General features: G+C 31.0%; 1 protein-coding gene and 1 long non-coding RNA gene across 2 annotated transcripts; one reads left to right on the top strand and one right to left on the bottom strand.

Moving 5' to 3' along the window:
• Window positions 1-1,884: 1,884 nt before the first annotated feature.
• On the bottom strand, window positions 1,885-4,479 carry LOC111423098 (farnesol dehydrogenase-like). Its single transcript, XM_071198392.1, has 4 exons — window positions 4,147-4,479; window positions 3,448-3,906; window positions 3,235-3,390; window positions 1,885-3,179 (listed from the first exon to the last, which is right to left on the bottom strand). The coding sequence occupies exons 1-4, from the start codon at window positions 4,237-4,239 to the stop codon at window positions 3,108-3,110; spliced, it is 780 nt and encodes a 259-aa protein (XP_071054493.1). The 5' UTR covers window positions 4,240-4,479; the 3' UTR covers window positions 1,885-3,107.
• Window positions 4,480-15,741: 11,262 nt separating this feature from the next.
• LOC139430920 (uncharacterized) lies at window positions 15,742-20,638 on the top strand. Its single transcript, XR_011641276.1, has 3 exons — window positions 15,742-17,757; window positions 17,810-17,950; window positions 18,019-20,638. It is a non-coding gene; the product is annotated as an uncharacterized lncRNA (long non-coding RNA).
• The last annotated feature ends 4,702 nt before the right edge of the window (window positions 20,639-25,340 follow it).

The following is a 25,340-nucleotide window of genomic DNA, read 5'->3' as shown; positions in this document are numbered from 1 at the left end:
AAGATCGGAAACTGTGATAAGATTAAGCTGGCGGTAATCACCGCAGGGATACCATTCATCCCAATCTTTTTCGGTACTATAAGCAAACGAGAAGCTACTGATGAAGAAAAGGGTCTACAAATGCCTAAGGAAACCATAACCCTTTTTTAACTGTAGACAGCTCTTTAAAATCTAATCATCGAGATCGGCAAAAAGTTAAATGAGAGTTAGTAATTATTCTATGTCTCGTAGAATGATTAACGGGCGAAGAAAAATCTGGACATGAAGTTAATTTTAAAAAATTCTTCAAAAGTTTTGAGGTAAGTTCTCTATTGAAACTTTTATTCGTTTTTTTGATACGATTTAGATGAGAAGGATTATTTTTATTAAAAAATGAAGTGGAAAATTTGCACCATTTACATTGACAATGTTGGGCTCGATCACCATACTTCAGATGATAAGTACAAATACTACGGAAATCGTATTTGGCAGCGTAGTCCGCCAAAAGCGCATTAACAAGTCGGGGCTAACTACCTGTGACCCTCCTACCTTAGATAAGAGCTCTCGACAAAATTCCGAGGGCTTCTGGTCACCCATATGTGTATTAGAACGAAGTTCGTTAAGCATTTTTTCTTTACTTAATGAAAGACGGCTGATAATATTTTTCTTGAAAAACACATGTGTCCCGTTCAGGTAGGTCATTAATGATGTCGATGACTACATTTATCGAGTGGTCAAATTGAGCTTCAATTTGCAGAAACCAAGTTTCTGGCATAGATGCCCAAAAAGGGAGTAAACATTCATTGGCTATACTTGCAACGTGTTGGTCCCCTTCAGATGAACCTTGCATTTTGAAATTTTAACATCTTATTTTGTAACATCTTATTCAATAGAAAAGGGGAAAATGAAAGACTTACCTCCTACAAACTCCTTAAATGTAATGCCGTAATAAAAACAAAATTTTTAAAACAATATTGTTTACAACATTATTTAACTTTAGGTTTTTTTTTATATCCACTTGTTTAAAGTATGTAAATGAATATTAAAAAAATATTGTTAACGTCTCCAACTATTCTGTATCCATTTTCAAATAAATTCTTCCAGGAATTAAATTGTACAACCAAAACAATAAAAGAAATTAAAATTCATTTTTGAGGGTTTTATAAATATATCTTAAAGTTTAACACCGTAATACGAATTCTACTTTGATTTGTTATAAACTCAGTTTTTATGTTTTATGTTTGTATCATAAATGCTTTTTTAGATGCGGAATAATAACATTTCCAGCGATACTTACTTTGGCATCACATCGATCAGCAACACTACTAATATTAATTATATAATCCAAAGTGTTATTTTCGTCCATTATTCTTATACCTACGCGACAAGTAACAGCAGCGCTAACAAATTTTGTGTCCAAACCAGATTTCCAAGCGTTGATATTTCCGGAAATGCTGGGAGTAGGCGTCCCAGCTGCAGCATTATTTATAAAAACGTGAATATCACAAAGATTTGTTTGCGATTCATTCGAAAGCATCTAAAATTTCTTAAGTATTTCTCAAAGCGACTTTTCGTATCAATCATACATAACTCCTTAACGCAATATCCAATTTTGGTATACTATTTAATTATACCCTTGTTTATAGATATACATAGTTATCCAATCGGACGAGTTGGGTTGCTCTAGCTCGTGCTGCCTCTAACGGCAAACAAGAAAAACATCGTTATGAATGAATTGAATAAAATTGGAAATCCAACTTGTAGTAGAAGTTGCATATTCAGAATAAAAGATTAAGTGAATTTATGTGATTGAACACGAAATTGTTTAACATATAAAATATTTAATTACATTAAACATTACATCTAAATATTTTAAAAAATATCTGTCCTTTTTTTATAACAGAGAACCAAAAATTGTCTTGCTAATTAAATGGTGAGTTTTGATTTTTGTTCGTCCTATTGCAGACTTAATTCCAGACGTGGTAGCGCCGAGCGTTCCTCCACATATCAAACGAGTAGGTAGTATAAACAAAGTTTTTCTGCAACTACTCGAGTTTGGATAAACGATTTCACGTATACAAATTCGTTCTTTATTATTTCGTCGTTGAGAAATCTTTGGTTAAAATACAAATACGAAAATTAAGAAATATTAATTAGAATCAATTAAATAAATAAAAGCGAAGTATGTATTTCTGATTTCAAGGGATGATTTTTCAGCGAAAATTATGGGGTGTTTTTCATATAACTTTTTGTTCAAAACCCCTTCTGCTCCAAGTTATAGCCCTCTAAAATTAAGGAATCCCACTATTTAAATCAAGTTTTTAAATAGAAAAATGTAGATGTATGAAAATGTTCTAATGCAAAGTATTATGGGGTTGATTTTTTCAGCCTCTTGCAATAACATTTTCGGGTTATAAAAATCGTCAAAAAGTGTCATTTTATTAACAACAGTTACCTGCCAAATTTCAATCTTCTAAATTCCTCCATAGTGGATTTATTAAATAAAAACAATTTTTCCCCCTAACTTTAGAGTACTGTAACTCGGCGGGGAAGAGGTTTTGAACAAAATCTTATATGAAAGACTCTCCTTATTTTTTGCTGAAAAATCACTCCTTGAAATCTGTCGCATTAATTTAGAAACAGCCTGTATATTAATGAACTTTTTAAGGTGACGTTATTGTGTTGACTGAACATAATGAATATCATGAATACATAATAACAAAAAACATGACAAATCCTGCTAACTACTTATAATTGCAAATTACAAATTACTTATATTGTAAAATAGTAACTTTATTGCTTATTTTATTGCTGAATCTACGTAGTTTTACTCGGTTATTTGCCGGTTTTCCTTTCCTCACAGGGTGTGCACATTTATTTGTGCCTCAATACCCTGTGCCTCGAATACTCATTTCATTGTGTATAATAAAATGAATATAATGACAAACGCAACAGCTTAGAACTTTTCCAAATTGTCGGGATTCTTTCCTTAATTTTGAATATACAATTCATTAGAATTCACCTAATAATTAAAAATAACTGTTGAACTATTTATTTTATTATTATATTATTTCAATAGTAAGGAAATAACCTTAATAGAAAATGTTTACATTTTTTTTTATAAATCTCTATGCTCTTTTTAACGTTTTCATAATATTTTCAAAATTTTCTCCTATAGGTCTAACAACAAACTCTGTGACCTAAAATTTTAAATTATAAGCATTTTTTAAAATAATTTACATTTGACGTACTTACATGAACATGTAAAGGAGTAGATAGTAAATATAAAATTGTTTCAGCTATATCCTCTCCAGATAAATAGGGTAATTCCGAATAAATTTTCTCGATATCATCAGTTTTAAATCCGTTCGCTTGTAACCATCCAGTTCTGATAACTCCCGGCATTAAATTCTATTATTAACTTAAAATCATTAACCAAATATACAATAAAAATAATTACTTTATTACCGTAATTCGTATTTTAGAGTTACTCCTAGCCAATTCAAGCCTTATATTTTCAGTTAATGTCATTAAGGCGTGTTTAGACGAAGCATAAAAAACACTTCCTCTGATACTTCCCTCAGCGTCATATCGTCCACATACGCTGCCTATATTGATTATATAACCTTGGATGTTATTTTCTTGCATAATTCGAATTGTTTCACGACACGTGATCGCCACGCTAACGAAATTGGTGTCTAAAACCGATTTCCAAGAATCGATGTTGCCATTTATGATTGGTGTCGGTATTCCAATTCCGGCATTATTGATTAAAACATGAATCAGTCCTACGTTTTTCTCGATCCACTTAAAACCGTTTAAAATTTCTTCCGGATTTCTAAGATCGACTTTTAACGCAAACAATTTATCATTGGAGTTTTGACGGAGTTCCTCAATCTTTTCTTTTCTTCTTGCAATTCCAACAACCTAAATAAATAACGGTAATAAATTAACCCTCTGCATAGTAGGTGAATTAATCTCATATGCCATACTATGGTGGGGTTTGACATATCCCGCAAATAAAATACTATTTCTATAAAATTTTACATAGAACACGATCTCGCGCGTCTTTTTTGTTTTTGAATTCTTTTGTGTTTTAAAAGCTGGGGTATATGATACCCCACCTCGTATGCGGAGGGTTAAAAACGAATTTATTTATTTTCTTACCTTCATTCCGAGCTTTAATAAAGCTTTTACTGTTGCTGCTCCTACACCGGAACTCGCTCCTGTTACTATAGCTACTTTCTCCTTTAAATCCATTTTGAGTACTGTTATGATAAGAAAAAGTAATAAGTTTTATATCGAATTAAAGGTGCGGTTTAGATAAAATTTTGATATTAATACTTCTCGATTTGATAACTGGGTAACAAGGGATTTATTCAAATTTATAACTGCCGTAAAATGTTTAAAGCTACAATGTATGGCGATTAGTTTAATTAATTGTAATGTGTTTTATATGGAATTATTAAGATAACATTTTTAATAAATATACTTTCTTTTGTTATTGTGTAATGTGAAATGTGTAATGAGAACTGTGGAATTAAGTATTTTCTAATTAAACATGCGCAGGCAACCAAATATACACTATTGGTTTATATACATAATAAGAATATGTGTTAGAATTGTGAGTATATAGTGAACAAATTTTAAATATTTCCGTTGTACCTTCCAGTACACGCGCTTACGATCGCTGGACAAGAGATGGCGCTACTTACAAATTATTACAGTTAAAATTTGATTTCTATCACTTTTATTATTATTAATGTATTATATTTAACAAAAACTGGAACTAACACAAGCACTATAACATTCTTCAGAAACAAGATCCGCAAGTATTCAATATATACAATTTGGCACTGAATAACAACTAAAACTAGACTAACTTAACGCTATTACTAGAACTAACACTACAACTGGTGGGTTCATGCAAAGTGTTTTAGTTTTAGTCATAGTCATAAGCGTTTGCTTTAGCTGTAGTTATAAGGAAAGGGATTGGTTCATGCAATATTTAAGCACAGCACTTTAAAGGAAAATTTCGACATATAAACAGCCGTGCCACAACTCGTGTCAAATTTAAAAAAAAAGAAATCGGGAGTGAAACTGTTTTGTTTAAACTGTTTAAAAAGAAAATTGTTGTCGCTGATAGAAATAAAAGACGACGGCGTTTTGGCAGAAGACCAATCAATAAAAATAGAGAATTAGAGGGATATTATGCCACTCTGATTAGAAACATGTTCGCATGTCGTTCGAAGACTTTAAGGAATTGTTAAGACTGGTTGAACCTTTTTTAGCAAAAACACCAAATAAAGGTACAATTTCACCGGCTCAAAGGTTGATAGTAACCCTACAGTAAGTTTTTGTTTAATTTTATATTATAAAAAAATTTAAATTATGTAATAAAATTATTGTAGTTATTTGTCAGAAGGAAGTTCTATGCAAGAACTAGCTTGGAATTTTCGAATGGGAAAATCCACTGTACATTACATAATTAAAGAGACAACAACTGTTCTGTGGGACGTACCCAGAGTGTTACCAGAGCTAATAAGATACATATTAGCCTCTGTTGAAGATACATTCTACAAACGATGGAACATGCCCATATGCAAGCACCAAAAGCATCTTCAATTATAAACATACCTTCAGCATTGTTTTAATGGCATGTGTAGATGCGGATTATAATTTCATTATAGCAGATATTGGAGCTAGTGGAAGAAATGATGCACTATCTTTAAAGAATCTTCTTTCGGGAGAGCTTTTTTAAATGGAAACATAGATATCCCTTTTCCAAAGAAATTGCCTAGAAGCAACATTATATTTCTACATTTTGTTGTTTGTGATGCTGCGTTTTCTCTAAGGGAAAATATAATGAGACCATATCCCGGACAGCACTCGTTTATCCAGGGCAAGGAGGACTGTGGAAAATGCCTTTGGTATACTCTGCCAGCGGTGGTGAATTCTACGGAGGCCAATCATAGCTAGGGTAGACATAGTAGAAAATATTGTAAAACCCACAGTAGTTTTACATCACTTCCTTCGTATTGAACGGCAAAGCGAAAGGTACTGTCCTCCAGGATATGGTGATACTATTCAGTCAGAATCAGGGGAAATTAATGGGCAGTGCGACCAACGCCACTGCAAAATATAGGACGGGTTGGAGGCAACAATGCGGCAAGAAGGTTCCGGAAGAACAGAGGCTTGTTGTAGAGATTAGGACAAAAACCATTTCAGTCGAAAGGTGTTGCATGAACAGTACTAGTATAACACAATACCTTAACTTTCCACATTTCGACTATGCCAACAACTGCGGCTAAAACACGTTGCATGAACCCACATTTAAGAGACGCGCGGCTAAACCCGAATATTTCTAGTTCTAGGCCTAGTGTTACTTCCAGTTTTTGTTCAATCAAAATATACAACAACCTCGCGCTGAATAACAACTAAAACTACACTCAGAAAAATAATTCTTTACGATTAAGAATTTTTACGTGACACTAACGGAAAAAGGGATATAGTTTTTATCCAAATGAATTGACTGTTCTTATTGAATCATTGCACCATTCAATTGTAAGTGTATCAAAATACTTAACAAAACAAGCAAAACCGTTTAATACAAATAATTTTGCTTTAGAAATGAAAGACTAACTGATAATATTAAATAATAAATCCCTTTATCTTAAAGTTACTAGTATTTACACTTAAAACTTAGTTAACGTAGTTAAATAAAGAAATCTTTAAAGTTGATAAGTAGATATATTAAAATTAAATGAACTATTTAATGTTAATATAAATTTTCATTTACTTCAAAGAAAAAATATTTTTAATTCAAAAGATTAACATTTTACCATTAATAATTCACTTTCTTTCTAGTAAATATGAAAGTTCTAAATATTAAGTACAGGGCGGTTCAAATTCGATGTCTGAATAGGCTAACTCGGAAACTATAAGAGTTAGAAAAAAAGTAGCTTACATGTCATGATCTCGTTTTTCGAGAAACTGCTAATGCCGAATACCTCAATATCATCTTTTGTTTTTTCCCTAGAGGCCAAAATTGAAAATATGGTAAAACCAACAAGTGCAATTATCTTGGTTATAAGGGGAGTATTATAACTAAGATATTGTATGGACACTTTTTTACAGAGAATTTGACGACGTAGTCAAAAAAAAATTTTCGGTTTTAAATTTTGAGATATGACAATTTTCGTTTTTTTAAATGGAAACAACCACTGATTATTCGCTTATTAAATTCGTTATTTTTTTCTGATTACAAAAATATAGGACTGAATTTAGATCAAAAGCAAGTATCTATTATTATAGTAGTTGTTGGTTGTAGAATTAAATAAAGATGCACTTGGTATTTAAATTATTCAATTTATTTCAATCAAAAGATTATATTTTAATTGTATAAATTAATAATACTTCATAAATTCATAAATTTTTTTTAAACATAAACATGATTGTAAAAACTGAAAATAAGTGGCTATGCAGGAATAAAATATACTAATCTCAATAACAAAAATAAATGAAATAAAATTAAATAAATAAAATTTTTTTTTGTAAGGCAAATGTCTTCAATACATTGCATTAAGATAAAATATCGAAGCTCCTATTTATAAAACTAAAAAATATTTCGCTCTTTTTTAATTATAAACATGATTGTAAAAACTTGAATTTGCTTTAAATGACGTAAATATAAAACGGTAGTTTTGTAGCCACCTGCCTTGCAAAGAAAACACTTAAATATTGTTAAGCTTTGAAATAAATGCGTTGACACAATTGGAATGTTGCAGTATATTATAAAAATATTTTGTAAGAAACGACCGCACTAATTTGCTTACCGGAGAAAACTGTAAATTAAAGACGTACACCAACTTAATTAGAATGTCAATTGCTTGTAGGAAAGAATGGCACTTGTATCTAACCCCATCATTATATACATAAAATTGTTCAATCTTGTCCTTTCTGTTGTAATATAGCATGTAGTAGCAAAATAATATAATAGTCTTTGGATTCTAAAAAAACGAACATCTACAAGTGTTGTACAAATAATTATTTCGCCATGCTGTAACTTTGGAAATAATTCTTTACTATGTTTGTCTTTTATATCGGATTTGTATATTTCAACAATTTTTGTTGTAAATTCAGAAAATGCGGGTATTAAATTATTATTGGGTTTATCCGGAAACAAAGTTAAAAAATCAATATGAACCTTTAAAAGAAAATTTAATTACAAAATAAAATAAATATTTTGAAAAATAATAACATACAAGTTCGTAACCATTAGTGTCATTATGTCTAGGCCATACTTTTAATAATTCCGACAACGTCTCTGTAGAACTTCGAAAAGATTGGAGTCTGTTTTCAGAAGTCCGCTTCCAATAATCTTTAATTGTGTCCCACACGAAGGGATCACAATTTATTATAAGAAACCCTATGTAGTCTCCTATGTTTTCAAGAAACGAGAGACGATACACTTAAAAAAGTGCTTTTATAATCTCGTGCATTACCTTCTAGAAAAAGAGATTGTACGCTCTCTTTTGATTCAGATTGATTAGTTGTTTGGTTGAGTTTTCTTCTTTGGAATTTTAAATTGTAGTATCTGTCGTATAGTTTGCCTGAAGGTTTCCTTTTATTATTTCTATCGCGGCGCTGGTATCTTCTAATTATTATTAATTAATAAATAAGTAATGAAAAATGTTGTAATGATTTTTTTTGCGGTTGTTGATGACATCATGTAAGAATTATGACGTAATGAGGGCGACAAATATTTAATTACCATAGAAACTATCACACAACGGACCTTGTTTCAAGAAGATAAAGTTTATATACATACCTTGAAAATCTTCTATCTATTAAAAAAAAAGTAATGCACATTTTATAGACGTATTGCATGTTTGTAATTTTAAATCTGTATACTTCAATCACATACTTGCACAAATAAAAGAGTATTAATTAACTATTGAACTTACCTTTGATAACTATTTGCACGCCTATTTCATGTAAGTACAAGTACGCACAAGTTAAAACTAAGCAAGAAGCTACCAACGAACTGAAAAGAATCGGCCGTTACACATCATGTGATATCATGACGGCGACAATCGACAAAAAATCAGGACATTATTAAATACATACTTCATTTAACACAACACAAATAGTTGGATGGTATTGACAAAGTGCACATAAATTTGGAAACAATGCTAATTCTCCTTCCGAATAACTGAAATATATTTAAAATAAAAGATTATAAATTTTATATAATTTATATTTAATATTTGGAATTAAGAAAATTGTAGACTTGAATGAAATGAAATGTATGTAGGCTTTAATCCCCTTTTACTATTTATTTCATTTAAATGAATTTCTGTTGTAACCACGATTATTTACGTTATATTCAAGAAAAATTAAATAACAGTATCAATTCGTTACTATAACCGCTAATATTTCTCTGAGTGTAGAAATAACACCAGACCTAGAATTGGAAACATTAGGGTCCAGCCGTGCGTCTTGTAAGACGGTGCTAAAATAAGTCATGATCATAGCATATTTGATTATTATTGAGTGTAATGTAGATCATATTGGCAACTCTGGGGAACTAAGTCTATTTTAATGAAAAATAATAATCATATTGTTAATTTGTTGTATGTATATCATTTATTAATTTGAATACATTAAAACAATTATTATATTGGATATACGACTAAAACGTGCCTGTTTTACCTGTGACTAGCTTCGTTGGACCCAAAATTAATTAATTTAATAATGTGTGGTAATTTCAAGTTTTTTCTCCCACTCGTATAGTAATTGTCACAGGTATAATGATAAAATGTACGCATTTCGGACGATCGATTTTTTTACACGGGAACGGTTCATCGAAAAAAATCTAAATTTCGACCACACATTGCCTAAAGTGTATTAAACATGCCAGTACTTTTATTTTCAAGGAATACGTAAGGGATGTCTGACTGAGAAAAGTCCAATGTCTGCAGTCGCGCAGCATTGTCACGGAGGAGGACATACCATAATGTTTGACAAAATCAAAATGCTAGCGAGAAACGGACATTACTGCCAAAGATTGACGAGATTGACAAAAAATGAAAAAATGTGTCAAGTATGTAAATTACATAAGATCTCGTCCACTAAATACCAGACTTTTTACCGAATTATACAAGGAAATGGAAAGTGATTATAAACATCTCTTTTTGTATTCACGGTGTCTTTCAAAAAGAAACGATTTAAAACGTCTCTTTCAGTTAAAAGTCGAAGCTTTGTTATTTCTGAATAAACACCCACCATCTAAAAAAGATGCTATATTTCCATTTAAGGATAGATTCCACGATTTCGAGTGGTTAACAAATGCAGTTTATTTGTGCGATATATTTGCTACATTCAATTAATTGAATTTAAATTTACAAGGCTTTGGTTTAAATATTTTCAAAGTATCGGAAAAAGTCGCTGCTATAATTTAAAAAATGACTCTGCGAAAACAAAGACAAAGAGAAGAAAAATTTTAAATCTTTTGAAACATTACATACATTTATTGAAACCTATGCAAACTATGATAAAGGAGATTTACATCTAGAAACACTATCAGTTCCAATTCAAGAACACCTTTCGGAGCTAATAAATAGTTTTAAAGACTAACCATTAAAGTTAAAGAATTAACCATCCTTTTCTGTCGAAATTAAAAAGGAAGAAATGTTTAATCTTAGTGAACAAGAAGTTAATAATTTAATTGATTAATTGATCTGAAAAAGTGTTTGAAACTGGACCACTAATCAATCTTTGGTTGCCCTGTCAAAAGGAGTATCCAAGCGTAAGCGAAAAAGAGATACAATATTTAATGCCATTTGTCACCACTTATACGTGTGAAGCTGCGTTCTCAGGTTTCGTGTACTTAAAAAATAAGTATCGAAACAGATTGGGTATCGAACCTAATTTGAGAAGAAAGTTAACATCATTTCCTCCTAATTTGAAATTGTTATGTGATGACAAACAACATCATCCATCCCACTAAGGACAAAATATGTGGAAACAAACTTTACTTCACTAAAATAAAGTTTTAAATGAATACAATTGTTAATTTTTTAATTACAATACTTTTCTTATATAATTATTTTACAATTTTTGTGTATGAAATAAAGTTATTATATTATACAGGGTAATTCAAATTCGATCCCCACCATTGGGATCTCAGAAACCATAAGGGATACAGAAATGGTTAAATGGTAGCAAAGTTGCGTATCTTAGAGCTGATCATTTTTCAACAAAGTTTTTGGATCTAGCCGTTTTAGTTTTTAAAAAATAGCCGAAAAACGAAAAAAAATACTTTTTCGTTTTTTGCCTATAACTTCTTTATTTTTTGTTTTTTCGTGAATCTGAAAAAACATTCAAGGCAACTTTTTATAAAAAACACATTTTCTGAGATCCCCACCATTGGGATCTCAGTCGAATTTGCATTAACCTGTATATTATATTATTATATTATATTCATATTATTATTCATTAGTTTATTTAATAAACAAACAAATAGCTTGATTTTTATTAAAGAATAAAATTTGTTTTGTAAATTAATGTTTTTTTTCATAAAGTAGGTCGCGAAACCTAACCTGACGATGAGGACGGGCGAAAACGGTGATGAAGTAGATCATCTGGACGAACGAATGGATAACCAAGTCACTGAACAAGACAATTGAGATAATGGAGTAGATCTACATAGTCACCGTATTCAGTATCTATATTTTATGCATGTAATGATTGAATTACCACATGGAAACATTGTGCAAACATCTTTAGCAAATTTTAAGTGTTTCTGTTACTATTATTATTATTTTTTCAATTAATTTTTGAATAAAGTTCTATCACATTTACGCTCGTTCACTTCGATGTTTTAATATTTTAAATAAAAATAAGAAAGGAAATTGCATAAATAAATATTAAGAGAAATTCATCTAAAGGTGTCCTAAAATGCTTCAAGAGAGCTAAGATACTTTGAAGATGACATTCAACATGTGGTTATTCCTCATTATTTCAAAAACCGTTAGTGTTAAAAACACAACATTATACGTATCTACTTGTTTTAACGCGACAAGTACGATAATCGAGAAAAATTATCAAGAACATATGGAGGGGAGAATAAGGTTTAGGGTGCGTAATTTATTTCTCTTTCTTTTTAGCTTTATTCTTTCCACCATTTTAACCCCAAAATTAAAATCTACGAAGAAAAATACATAAAAAATGTACTTAGATACTATACGTAAATAAAGGTAAAACAAAGTAAGTTTAAATTTCTTTTGTTTTTAATATTTTTTTCGTGCGCAACACGAGTGGCTCAAAAACACACGGTTCCAGGCGTACGTGTTACGGAATATTACAGATGTCTCTGCGGTCCTTAATGTGTTAATTATCAACCCTACAGCTTAACAGTTAGTGTTTGCTTAATTAATTTTTTTCTCAGAAATTATTAAATTTTCGAAGAACATCAGAGAGACAAAAAGTTTTAGATTATTTTTATTTTAACTGAATTTCTTCCAATTTATTTATTATCTTCATAAAAAAATCTAAGCATAAATTGAACGAGGATGGAAAGTACAAACAAGCTAGAAACGTGTCCTATCGCGAACTAAACTTATTCCCCAAATTTCATTTTCCTAGTGTTTATAGTTCTCGAGATAAGAAAAATTAAACCAAAATCTGCCAATTTTGGAGGGGCGTAGCTTCCCAAGAGAGCCGAAGTCGCTCATAGTTCATATAAGAAAATACCCTTAAAATTCGTTAAAGAACCGCCCCCTGAAGTTTAGGAACGTCATTCAGATCCACCTGTATATTAGTTATCATATCTTCCACTAAATAATCTAAAAATGTTTATCATATCTGGAAATATGTTTAAATGATAATACAGTGCTGTGTAAAATAATAGGTGTGACCTGAAAATAGTCTTTGAATGTATTTTAGTTGTAAAATATATAAGAATAAAAAGTTAACACATAGAGAAAAAAAATTCATCTACTAAATTTAGTTGATTTCAAAATAGTTCATTTAGCTATAAATGTAGCTGGTTTATTTATTTATTAGTAGAATTTACTAGCTAATATTAGTTGAATTATCTAACTTGAATTAGATAAATTAAAAATCACTGAAGCGTCTAATAATTTAAACAAACTACCTAAAAAATTAGATGCTTTGAGAAACATGTCACTGTTAGTTGAACAGCCTGCAGTAGTAGTCGAACTACCTATTAATTGCTAATTGATTTAAAGAGAAAGTAAGAAAGAGTAAGTAAGTAAATCAGAAAGTAAGAAAATCGTGTGCGATACATCTGCAATGCGATCAAGAAAGCCGGTCCGTTAAAAACTACTTTCCCTAGCGCTTGATACCAATACTTACTGCCCTCGTCACACCGGTCACACCCTCGTTCTTCTACTTGTTTTAAATAGTGGTGGGGAAACGGGAGGAAATTTTTAGTTTAGTAAACATAACCTTAAAAACTTGCACGCACAAAATTAAAAATATTACTCTCGTTAAACAAAATTCGAAATAAATTCTCTCTGGAGTTAGATTGGTGGATGTAAATTTAAGTTATGACGAAAATAATTAAAAAAGATTAATTAATAAAAAGAAAACCCTTTAAACTACTCTTTTGTAATTAATTTATTTCATAAATCAAAAAACGATCTTTTATTTTATTACAAACATAAAGGTTTACAAGTTTTATTTATTATAAGAATAATTCAAAATGTTGACCATTATTTTCTAAACATAAAGCGTTTCTTCTTTTCATATTATCGAAGACCTGTACAAGTTGCTCTGCGGTTATTTGTTCAACATTTGTGTCGTATTGCATCTTCCAATTCTTCTATGGTATGTAAACTGTTTTTGTAGACAGAATTTTTGAAACGAACAAATTAAAAGAAATCGAGAGGTGTTAGATCGGGTGAGCGAGGTGGCCAACATCCTCTACCGATTACTCCCGATAACTCACCATCCTCTTATTACCGATAACATTAATTCGCAAAACGAGGTGAATAGGTTGCTTCAAGAATGGGAGTTACCTAAATTAATTTTTGATTTTGCAGGTATGTATTTCGTTCATTATTTCCAGTTTGTGCAGTAGCCGATAATTACTTTAATTCCATGTAAGTAGTATTAATTAATATACTAACGCAAAGTTTCATAATCAACGTTAAATTTTCTTTAAATTTAAAGTCTTTTTCCGCGTTTTTGTACGTAGGTTACCCCGGAAACTGTATAAGTAATTTTAAATTTAAAACTCTAAAAATTAATACTTTAATTTTATATCAATACAGATTGGCATCGACGTATTTCGAGAATTGACAATAACAAACATTGATAATAATAATAATAATGCCTTTATTAACCCTTACAATTAGTGTACAAGTAAAAAAAACAAAATACAAAAACGTAATAATAATAAAAAATAAGTATAAAGATACAAAAACAAAAAAAAACAAAATTGCACCAAAATTACAAAGGCTAACAGGTGGCTGTGTCAGACAACACCACAAAGTAGTGAGGTGTGCTCGTCCCCCAGTCCCCATGAACACAACATATTGCTTGTAAGTAAGTAGTGAACATAGCACATAAGACAAAAAAAACAAAAAACCTAAATTGATTCCATCTGTCGCTTATAGAGATATCGCTTGTATTTATATTTAAAACTCGACAGGTTCAATATTTTTAATGAACGAGGAAGGGTATTCCAAAAGTTTGTCACACAATAAGGCAAAAATAAAGAATGAATGAATTCCGAAATGAAGCCGACGCGTGACAAGGAACTGTACGTGCATCTTTTCGACGAATATTGATATTGTGAATGTCAGTACGATACGATATCTTCTTGCTCAGATAAACAGGTGTTTTTTATTTAAAATTTTAAAATAAACTACTCCCCTGTGAAAAATGATCCTATTACACATATTTAGCCACCCACACTCTTTTAACGTATGTGAGATTCTGTAGTACTTTCGAATTCCATAAATTAGTCTTAAGCACCCATTTTGGACATACTGCACTCGATTGTCCCCAGTTATGCAAGCACTATAGACCGAGTCACAATGGTAAAAATTGGATAAAATCAAAGAATCGGTCAGTAATCTTAATTAATAAATAATAAATGATAAACGGATTTTAATACGGAATATGATTTCTGTAGTAGCTTATTTATATGTGAATTAAATCATCATCTATTAACAAATCCAAATTTTTAAGTTCTTGATTATTTACACAAATTTTAAGATTGTCAGTAACAAATTTCATATGATTCCTGTTACCAAATACTGTCACATTAGATTTGCTGGAGTTTACTTTTAAAGCCATGCGCCTCAGAAGTGTCAACAAGTGATTACACATCAGAATTTATTTTGACAGCAGCAACATTAGTCTCGGTGTGAGGTAATGATATTAATAAGTGAGTATCATCAGCATAAGCATGGTATTTACAATGCTTCAAGTCCCTGTAGAACATACTAGTATAAATGATGAATAACAAAAGACCACATATACTGCCCTGAGGAACTCCTTTAGAGACAAATTCTGGTTTAGATGCCTTTAACTTTCGTATGTTGTCTTCTGTTCAGAAGATAATGTTTAAAAAAATCAATTGCCGTCTGACCGAGACCAATGTAGTGTATCACATGCTTTGGAATAATCTAACATCATTGCATGCATATTTCCCTTGTCGACACTCCGCAACACACCGTCCACAACATCCATTAGTACAGTATTGCAACTATGACCCGGTCTAAACCCTGACTGATTATTAGGTATGATGTCATAAAGCTAGGTGCTAATAGGTGTTAATAGCTAATAGGTGTTCATATAACTGAGAACAAACTATTTGTCTAGTGTTTTAGAAAGAGCAGGTAAAATGCTTATAGGTCCAAAATCAGTATAGCACTTAGGAGGGTTAACTTTCGGCCATGGAGTGACTATAGAAATCTTCCAACAGTCAGGGAAAACGGCTTCCAAGAGACATGTATTAATGATATGCGTAATCATATCTAATAAAAATGGACATGAAATTTTTATTGTATTTATGCCAAGATCACTTCCAACGGCATTGGAGTGAATACATGATATAACATTTGAAACTTCAGTCGGTGTTACAGTATGAAAAGCAAACAATTCTTTAAAATTTCGTAACGTAGTGTTATAATATTGTAATAAATCATGATCAATGTTATTATTTGAATTGTTCAAGAAATAATTATTGAATTCATCTGCATCACACAAACGTTCCGGAACAGAAGATCTATGCTTATGCCCAATGCCCAACTTATTATATGTTTTCCATAAATCGCGAGTATTTTTATTTTGAAAAATAGTATTCATGTAAACCCTCTGTTCCCTAAGTACCGCGGATTTAACATAATTCCTTAGCGATTTATCCTTTAAATCCATCATAGTCCTAACAACCGGAGTTAGCCAAGCAGCACTTGATCGCGAGACTTTAATAATCTTCTCTGGCACATGTGTATCAAATACATAAAGTAAATGTGTATTGAAAAAAATTAATTTATCGTTAATGGAGCGCAAATCATTATCAAAATCCTCTTGTTTAAAGTTCGAATAAACCCTGACTGTTCTAAATATTGGATAAGTTTCACGTTCAACCATCGACAGAATACATTTAACGAGAAAGTGATCAGAAATATTATTTAAATCAACAGTGCTCGAGTCACCGATAAGCCATATTGATTCAAGAATTATGATTAAATCGATTAAGGAAAAAGTAGAAGAAGAGACTCTAGTAGGAGTGTTTATAACCTGTTTATAGCTATACGCTTCTAGAAAACTCAAAAGCTTTTCAGTGGCAGGGTTAGAGCATGAAAATTAATCGATGTTCATATCACCCAAGAGAAAAATATCGTCACACATCGGCAAAAAAACGGAAAAAACAGCATCCAAATCATTAAGAAATTCATTATAATTTAATTTTGGTGGACAATAAACCGCGCCTACTATAACCACTTTTGATTTTATTTTCATTTCTAGCCAGGTTTGCTCAATAATATTATTAGCTATTTGCCTTAATTTTATCACTTACGTATATAGCTGTTCCTCCCCCTCGTACATATCTGTCGGTTCGAAAAATATTGTAACCTTCAATATAAATATTATTATTATTACTTATGCTGCTAGTATATGACTTTTAAAATCAAAAAAACTAGACAGAAACGATCTTACATTTATATGAGCCACAGATAAACTATTCAATAACATAGCAATAGAAAAGCAAAGACAAAAAAAAAGTTATTTCAAATTGAAAAAATATTAAAAAGTATTGAGATTAAATATTGAAATGCAATGTCTTTTACAATATTAACAAATTAAGTTTGCGCTGAAATACCATTCCCCCCATGCGCGTTTCACAAAAAGAGAGAAAAAAAGAAAAAAGTATAATACATAAAAAGTAATACAATAACATTAAATAAAATCTAAGCTAAAGATAACCTTGATGCCTTAGTGAGCGGATCCTCAATATCATTTGCATTTTTTATAGTACATATTCTATTATTAAGATGTATTTTTATCGCACCATCCCTTGACCAAGTATTTCCGTTCCCAACTTCTTGTATATCAATTAGAACCCTTGAGCCTTTTTCTGGCTTTACAGTCCAAATCCCTCGTACGGTAACTGACGAACTTTACTATAATTGCCCTCGAACCATTATTTGTCTTTCTCGCTCTAATCTAATACCATTGGAACTATTTAGACTTAGAATTCCGTTTCGACAAAAATTATTCCAGTGGGAAACAGATTAAGTAAGTTTTTTTAAATCGATTTAAAGTTTTTTAATTACATAACTAATTTTAGGGCTACTGTACACCGCTAGCCACAACGGTAACTGCGAGTGCTTCAGTAGATACTTGTATTGGAAGCTGGTTGAATTCCTTGCCTGTCATAAATGATGCCCTGGTTAGTTCCCATGTAAAAATTATAAACGCACAAAAATTGGTAAGTGTATAATTAAACCACTTTTGAAAGGTTTGTTCCAAATGATTTATGCATTACAATTATTTCAGGATTTATTACATTTACTTAACAATTCAATTACTGGCAAAAGCATAGTGAATGCTTATAATACAACTAACACATTATTAAATCGTGATAGAAATTTTATAACATCAACTATAGCGGAATATTCGATTAATGGTGGGATCACAGTTGGTCAGCACGAATATGATGAATGATGAGGCAGTAGCCGAAATTAAAAAGGTTTTTGTTTTCGTTAGGTAAGCTATGGGCACTGGATAACCATCGTTTTATGTTTATTGAATCAAATTAATTAATTAAACCAAAAAACTTTTAAAAGTAATATTTCTCTTATTATGCAACTGTTGTTAAAACATTTTTACGTTAATCACCTTCTTTTAAAATGTTTAAGCACCCCTTGAAAATAAAATCACAAGACCGTAAACACCCTGTATATGAATAGCATTATTTCATACTATAGGACAAATGTTTTATACAAACATTTATTTATAAGGAACAGAAAAGAAAAATATGAGAAACAGAATTGGAGTCTACAACCCTTTATCATAGCTATTGGAACCAATATTGCAAAACTAACGAACTTTAATATATACGTTGATGATGTATCCTTCCAATCATTGTATTCTTTTAAAAGGCATATTAAAAAGCATATTAATGCTAATAAAAATCAAAATTTCCCCAGGCCGCAACACATTTATGGAACAGATAACAATCTTCCAAACGTTCCAAATACTTTCTACAAAGAAGACGAAAACACTGAAAAATGTTTAAATATCAACAGAAAAGACTCTAAATTTGCGTAGAAAAATAACTATATTTGTGTTAAATTTATTTATTTATATAATGGATGCATATAAATCCACCAATCAAGATCATACTATAATAGCAGAAATGTTAGTTGATTTAAAACAATTGTTTGATACGCTACGATCTGAGCACAAATTAAAACAATATCTTCGTAAGGCTGAACATGTATTTCTAAAGGGGTTTTGCTTTCTTTTAAGGATAACATAAGACGATTTTTGGAGCCACCACATATGTTCGAATCAATGCAAAACAAATTAAGTGAAATAAACATTGAGGATAATATTGTTAATGTATGTAGCGGATCTGTCTGGAAAAATGAAATGAAAAGTAAATTTAACGGAAAATATGCAATACATATTTTCCGTACATATTATACATATTATATCAAGATGATTTTGAAATCAATAATCCTTTAGGGTCAAAAAGAAACACTCATAGAATGTCTGCAGTATATTTAACGCTTCCATTACTAAACAGCGAAGATGTCTCAAATCTTAATAATATTTTTATAGTCAGTCTCACAAACAAGAAAAGTCTTGAATTTGGAATGTCCAAGAATTTTACCAGCTTATGTACAATCTTAAAAGATATGGAGGAAAACGGCATTGAAATTAAAATATATTCTAAATTACTGCGAGTTCACATGATTTTAGCAGCGGTCATTGGGTTTAAATACTATGTTAGGATATACACTTCATGCGGCTCACAGAGTTCATTTGCGGCAAACTATTTTTGTAGAATATGCAAATCTCATAAAAATAACACATGAAAGCAAATTGTAGAAGACAAGTCACTGTTGCGCACCCGAGGACATTACTGGCAGGAGGTTTTAAATAATGATAATTCTTTAACAGGAATTCCAAGACATTCCTTGAGATCTTTGAAAGTATCCCTTCATTTAATGTTATTGAAAATGTTTCGGTTGACGTAATGCATGACATATTTGAAGGTATTTGCCATACAGAAATTTGCCAAATTTTGAAGTATTTCATACAAAATAAGTTCTTTTCTTTAGAAACTTTAAACAATCGCAAAAAAAACTTCCAGTATCATTGTACTGACTTGGCAAACAGATGAGTAAATATAACTTTAAAGAATTTAAATAACATGAAATTGAAAAAGTCGTCTAGTGAAATTCTGAGTTTTTTACATTACCTACCATTGTTAATTGGAGATTTAATTCCAGATGATAATGTAATTTGGAAATTTTTGATTTTACTTATCAAAATGACAAATTTGTGTTTACTGCCTTCACATAATAAGATTAAACTTAAATGACTTACAAGATAAGATTAAACAGCATCATAAAACCTATATCAGACTATTTAAAAAAGATTGGACTCCAAAACATCATTTTATTATTTATTACCCGAATGTAATTCGAAAACTAGGACCATTAAAAGGACTGTAGGCTATGCGCAATGAAGCAAAACATAAACAAGCGAAATCGTATCTAAATATTTCTACAAGTAGAAAAAATGTGCTCATGAGTACCGCTATTAATTAAATGGCAACAAATTTTTTCAAGTTGCATATACAATCTGAAAGTGGATGTCCATCTAAATGACATGTTCGGCATACTTAGATTTAAGTTCAAAAATTAGTAATATCGATTTTAGTAATGTTAATTTTTTAAGTTTATATGATAAATCGTTAGTAGTTAAATTGAAATCCTTATTTTCAGTTAAGCCAAAGTTAGATTTAGTAGTTGTGACAGGGTTGCTAGATCCATTCGACCTAAATGCCGGAGATTGGGGGAGAAGGGTTATTTATTAAGTTATGTTTAGTAAGTTACGTTTAATATTTAAAGTTTATGTACTTAATTACTTTATTATTCTATTTACTTAATAAAACAGTTCATAACTCATCAATATGTATTATTCTAAATACCTCAATTAATCTACTTGATTCGTCTAATGTATATGGGCAACTGAATAAATTGTCCTAGAAAATCCACATATCCTCTTCAGATCCCACAAAAAACTCTTCGACAGAATGTTTTGAAATTTTTACCAACGGTTTCACAGAGGTCAATTAGCTTAAATAAATTTTTTGAAATTTAAAAAAAAATATATTTCCCAAAGCATAGAACAATAATTTCACATTATAATGGTATAAAAACAAAGTGTCCATTAAAATGGACCTGGGATCTGAAGAGGATATACCTAATCTATGAATTATCTGACAAAAATAATAATACATCTAGAAATGTAGATGACAAGAATAAGTGAAATAGGTGAATTTTGTAGTTATTAAGTGAATGAATCATCTACATATTACAACCGATTTATCTAATATAAATAGGTGAAAAACGATACTGTCTAGACGTTTCATCTAAAATAAATGATTGACTTGCTAAATAAAAATAGAAATTTCAGCTAAAACATTAGATAACAACAGGAAATAAAATGGTCGAATCTTTCAGTAAATGTCTATGAAACGTCTACAGAGTTTTAGATGATACAAACAACAAATTTAGATAATTCATCAACGTTTTTAGATGAATGATCTAAAACGACTTTTGCTTTTGCTTCATCGAATTCGAATAGAAGGCTAATTTTTGTCTACAAATTTTAGGTGAATTATCCGAATTTTAGATGATTAGTCTACATTATTTTTCACTGTGTACGTAAAATCAGAAGTAGTAAACGATTGTTTCGAAAAACAAATATTATTCAATAAATAATAATAATAACAATACAACAAAAAAACAGAGGAACACTTTAACGCCTGTATAGAATAATAGGTGCACGCATTAAATTAATAAAAATAATTATGTTATTTTTATGGTTTTACTGACATATCTTATTTTAAATTAATATTTTGTTTGTTGTTCGCGGTTTTTTAGCACTGCTGAGTATCGACTCCATGACATGGAGGCATGGACTCCACTAACCGGCGACAAATTTCCACCGGTATGTTATACCAAGTAAATTCGATTGCACGCCATAAGTCCTTTTTATTTAAATAATGTTAAAATAGGAAAGAGTTGCCAAAAAAATGTATTCAACCACAAAAATTTCGAAGTGTAAAATGCTGTATATCTTACTAATTTCAAATGCATATCACAACGAGAAGATTGATGGATATCGATAAATACTGGCAAGACAAAGGAGTTGTTGTGGAAATAAAGTGCCCCATCTTCGCAACCATATGCATCCCAAGGATGCCATAAAACAAAAAAAAATACCTTCTGGAAATGCAATCAAGGAAGAGACTGTTTTAAAATAAATAAAAGAGATAAACGGTACTATCAAGTACAAGGACAGTTGAAAATTACCAACAGAAAAGGATGCATATTTCTGGTATGGACCGATATAAACTATCCATTACAATTTTCATATTATATCGGGTGTCACACAAAAAACGCCCCAAGCTATAACTCTGTCATTTACATTCCGATTTTAATGAGCCAGGTATCAAATGAAATGGTTGGATAAATACTATGATTCATGCTACAAAGAATTTTTTTCCAACGCCATCTTCAAACTCAAGCGATTATGAACTTTTGTGTTTCAAATTGCTCCGTATATTTTTCGTCACGTCATTAGATAGAGATTTTTTATTCAGAGAAAAGACATCCTGTAACCTCTATGGTTACAGGATACTCTATGGTTGCTCTACGGTTATCACACAAGAATACCTCAAGCATTGTAAATGATTGCAAAATGTAAATGATTTGAGAAACCGAATAATTGAAATTTGTCGGGAAATACCTAACAATTTCATATTAAATGCCACTTATAAGGAGATGCCAGTGTTGTGTTGGGCAGTTTTGATTTTTGTTTTTCTTTTTCTTTGTGAAATAAAATTATTACTTGTTCAATTTTAATAACGGGTTTCAACCATATAAAAAAGCATTTAATATCTGTTACCAGTTTTACGCGGTATTATTCATTTTTTTCCATGGCACACTACATTATAACGCATGTCATTTTATGAGAATGTTCGGAAAGTGTTTTAATTTTTTTCCCTACTAAAATTACAATTAATATTGATGTATTATACATCAATGGATTAAAAAAAAATCTCTATCCAATGACGTGAAAAAACATACCCACCAATTTGAAAATCAAAAGTTGACATCGCTTGAAATTAAAGATGGCTTTGGAAAAAATTTATTTGTAGCATGAATCATAGTATTCATCAAACCATTTCATTTGATACCTAGCTCATGAAAATCGGATTGTAAATGACTGAATTACAGCTTTAGGCATTCTTGTGTGATAACCTCTATACAGGGTGATTCAAAAAACCGCTGACAGACTTCTAGGGCAGGTAATACATCAAAATTTAAGATGAAAAGTCTTAATATACATGGGGTCGCAAATGCCTCCTTACCGAGATATAGCGGGTCAAAGTTTCTTTAAAATTAAACATTATCTGCAATAAAAAACCCTTTTTTAAAAATAGTTTCAACTCCACTGCTAATTTTGCCAAACGGGTAGTATTTTCGTGTAAAGTGATCAATTATCTATCAATTGGTCTCTTACAAAACTTTGATTAAAGCAACAGTTTTTGATTGAATTAACAAATTTTCTACGAACGTATTTTTCTTAAAAACTATTGCTTTGATCAAAGTTTTTTAGGAGACCAATTGATAGATAATTGATCACCTTACACGCGTAGAGAGCAATGGCGTAGACAATATTTTTAAAAAGTGCTTTTTATAGCAGATAATGTTTAATTTTAAAGAAACTTTGATCCGCTATATCTCGCCAACGAGGCATTTGCGACCCCATGTATATTAAGACTATTCATCTTAATTTTTCATGTATTATCTACTCTAGAAATTTGTCAGCGGTTTTTTGAATCACCCTGTATACAGGTGTCTTTTCTCCGCCAAAAAAACTGGCAAGAAACTTTTGTCAAGACCTTTAAAAGCCCGTAGATTCAGGGAATGGTACACTACCATTGGCTTAAATTTTAAGGAACCAGAAACATTTGATTCCAAGAGAACAGTCAGTCTATCCTTGGCGGATTTAAATCCAGGAGTGCTACGTTCTTCTCGCGAAATAAACGTTGTCGATGGCAACTTCTGCCAATAGAGGCCTGTTTCATCAAAATTGAAGATAAGATCTGCAGGGTAACTCCCTTGTTCCACAATTTCTTGAAACTTTTGACGGTAAGTTGCTGCTGCTGCTACATCAGCGCTCACTGCTTCGCCGCTTAGTTTAGTGCTACGGTTCGAGATTTGAATCTCGTGAAGTTTCGCCTTCAAATCAGAAAAATCAACAGTTCTTTTTCGCCTATGATTACTCGTGTTAAAGGAATATTTTTTTGATTGGCATCATCAACCCAGAATGCTAACATTTTTTCCATTTTCTCTATATTTTTGTTGTGGCTGTAAGTTAGGTTCTTTACACTTACAGCCGTTGTCTGTCGAGTGGAATGTTTTATTTTCTCAACGTTTTTCATAATTGTTGTCACAGTGGACAGAGGTAAATTTAGAGCTCATCTTCAATGCGTGTAATTACGTCTATTTTGTAATTGTCTCCAGGCTTATTGTTTTTCGTGCTTTTTTCGCACAATGTTTGGGCTCTGAATCACTATTGTCGACCATAATGAAACTATAAATTGAATATTCTTTGCCTACTGTCGTCTGATGTCGGGCGAACCGGGGAATCCCACGTCGGCACCAACCGGCGTAATTGTGAATCGGTGTAAATTGAACCGGCGCAAAACAACGTTTACCTGTACTGTACATCTTTGAATTCAGAAAAAAAATCTCTATCTAATGACGTGACGAAAAATATACGGTGCAATTTGAAAAACAAAAGTTCATAATCGCTTGAAATTGAAAATGGCGTTGGAAAAAAATTATTTATAGCATGAATCATAGTATTCATCAAACCATTTCATTTGATACCTGGCTCACTAAAATCAGAATGTAAATGACATACCCTGTATAAGATGTGATATGAAATTTTGGAAGGACAATATGGAAAGTAAATTACAACAGTTTTATAAAGGGTGTATGCTGCCAGAATTGATAGATAAAAGTTGTTGGTTGCGTTGGATATTTAGGCAATCAAAATAGTAATACAGCCGTAGGACATTATATAGCAAATTCATATCGAAATAGCATTAAATGGGTTGTTTACGACGATTTGAAAGATGTCGCTAAGGAGGTGCAGCCTACTTTTGAAACTATACCAGCATTAATTATATAGGTATATTGTGCAATAAAAAACTTGCCGAAAGACCGTGTCTATTTTACTTTTAATAAAATAACATTTTATCTTATTAGTTATTTGTTGTTATATCTCCATTTTAAGTCATACACCGGGTATCAAGTTAGCTCTACCTCACATATTATGCAACATACTAAAAGCAGAATTGTTACACGTCATCAGTACGTTACTATAGTAATTGTAATCGTAATTCTATAATTCGTCAATTCTGGTTTGAAAAACAACCGTGGTATCGTTTGATGATGTACAATAGTTTTGCTCGTGATTTTAGTATGGTAATGTTGGTTTTTCACCATTGAGCCTTACGTCATTAATACGCTGCTATCGTAACTGTAAATACTGGAACTGGC

The sequence above is a fragment of the Onthophagus taurus genome, chromosome 1 (genome assembly GCF_036711975.1).
Source record: "Onthophagus taurus isolate NC chromosome 1, IU_Otau_3.0, whole genome shotgun sequence".
NCBI lineage: Eukaryota > Metazoa > Arthropoda > Insecta > Coleoptera > Scarabaeidae > Onthophagus > Onthophagus taurus.
Note: the sequence above shows the minus strand (reverse complement) of the source record. Positions and strands in the feature narration are given on the sequence as shown.

Excerpts from the sequence above, each read along its gene's own strand:
- LOC111423098 (XM_071198392.1), bottom strand. The coding sequence starts at position 4,239 with ATGGATTTAAAGGAGAAAGTAGCTATAGTAACAGGAGCGAGTTCCGGT. Across the intron at positions 3,907-4,146 it reads TATTAAAGCTCGGAATGAAG|GTTGTTGGAATTGCAAGAAG; the intron begins GTAAGAAAATAA and ends TTATTTATTTAG. Across the intron at positions 3,180-3,234 it reads CTACTCCTTTACATGTTCAT|GTCACAGAGTTTGTTGTTAG; the intron begins GTAAGTACGTCA and ends TTAAAATTTTAG.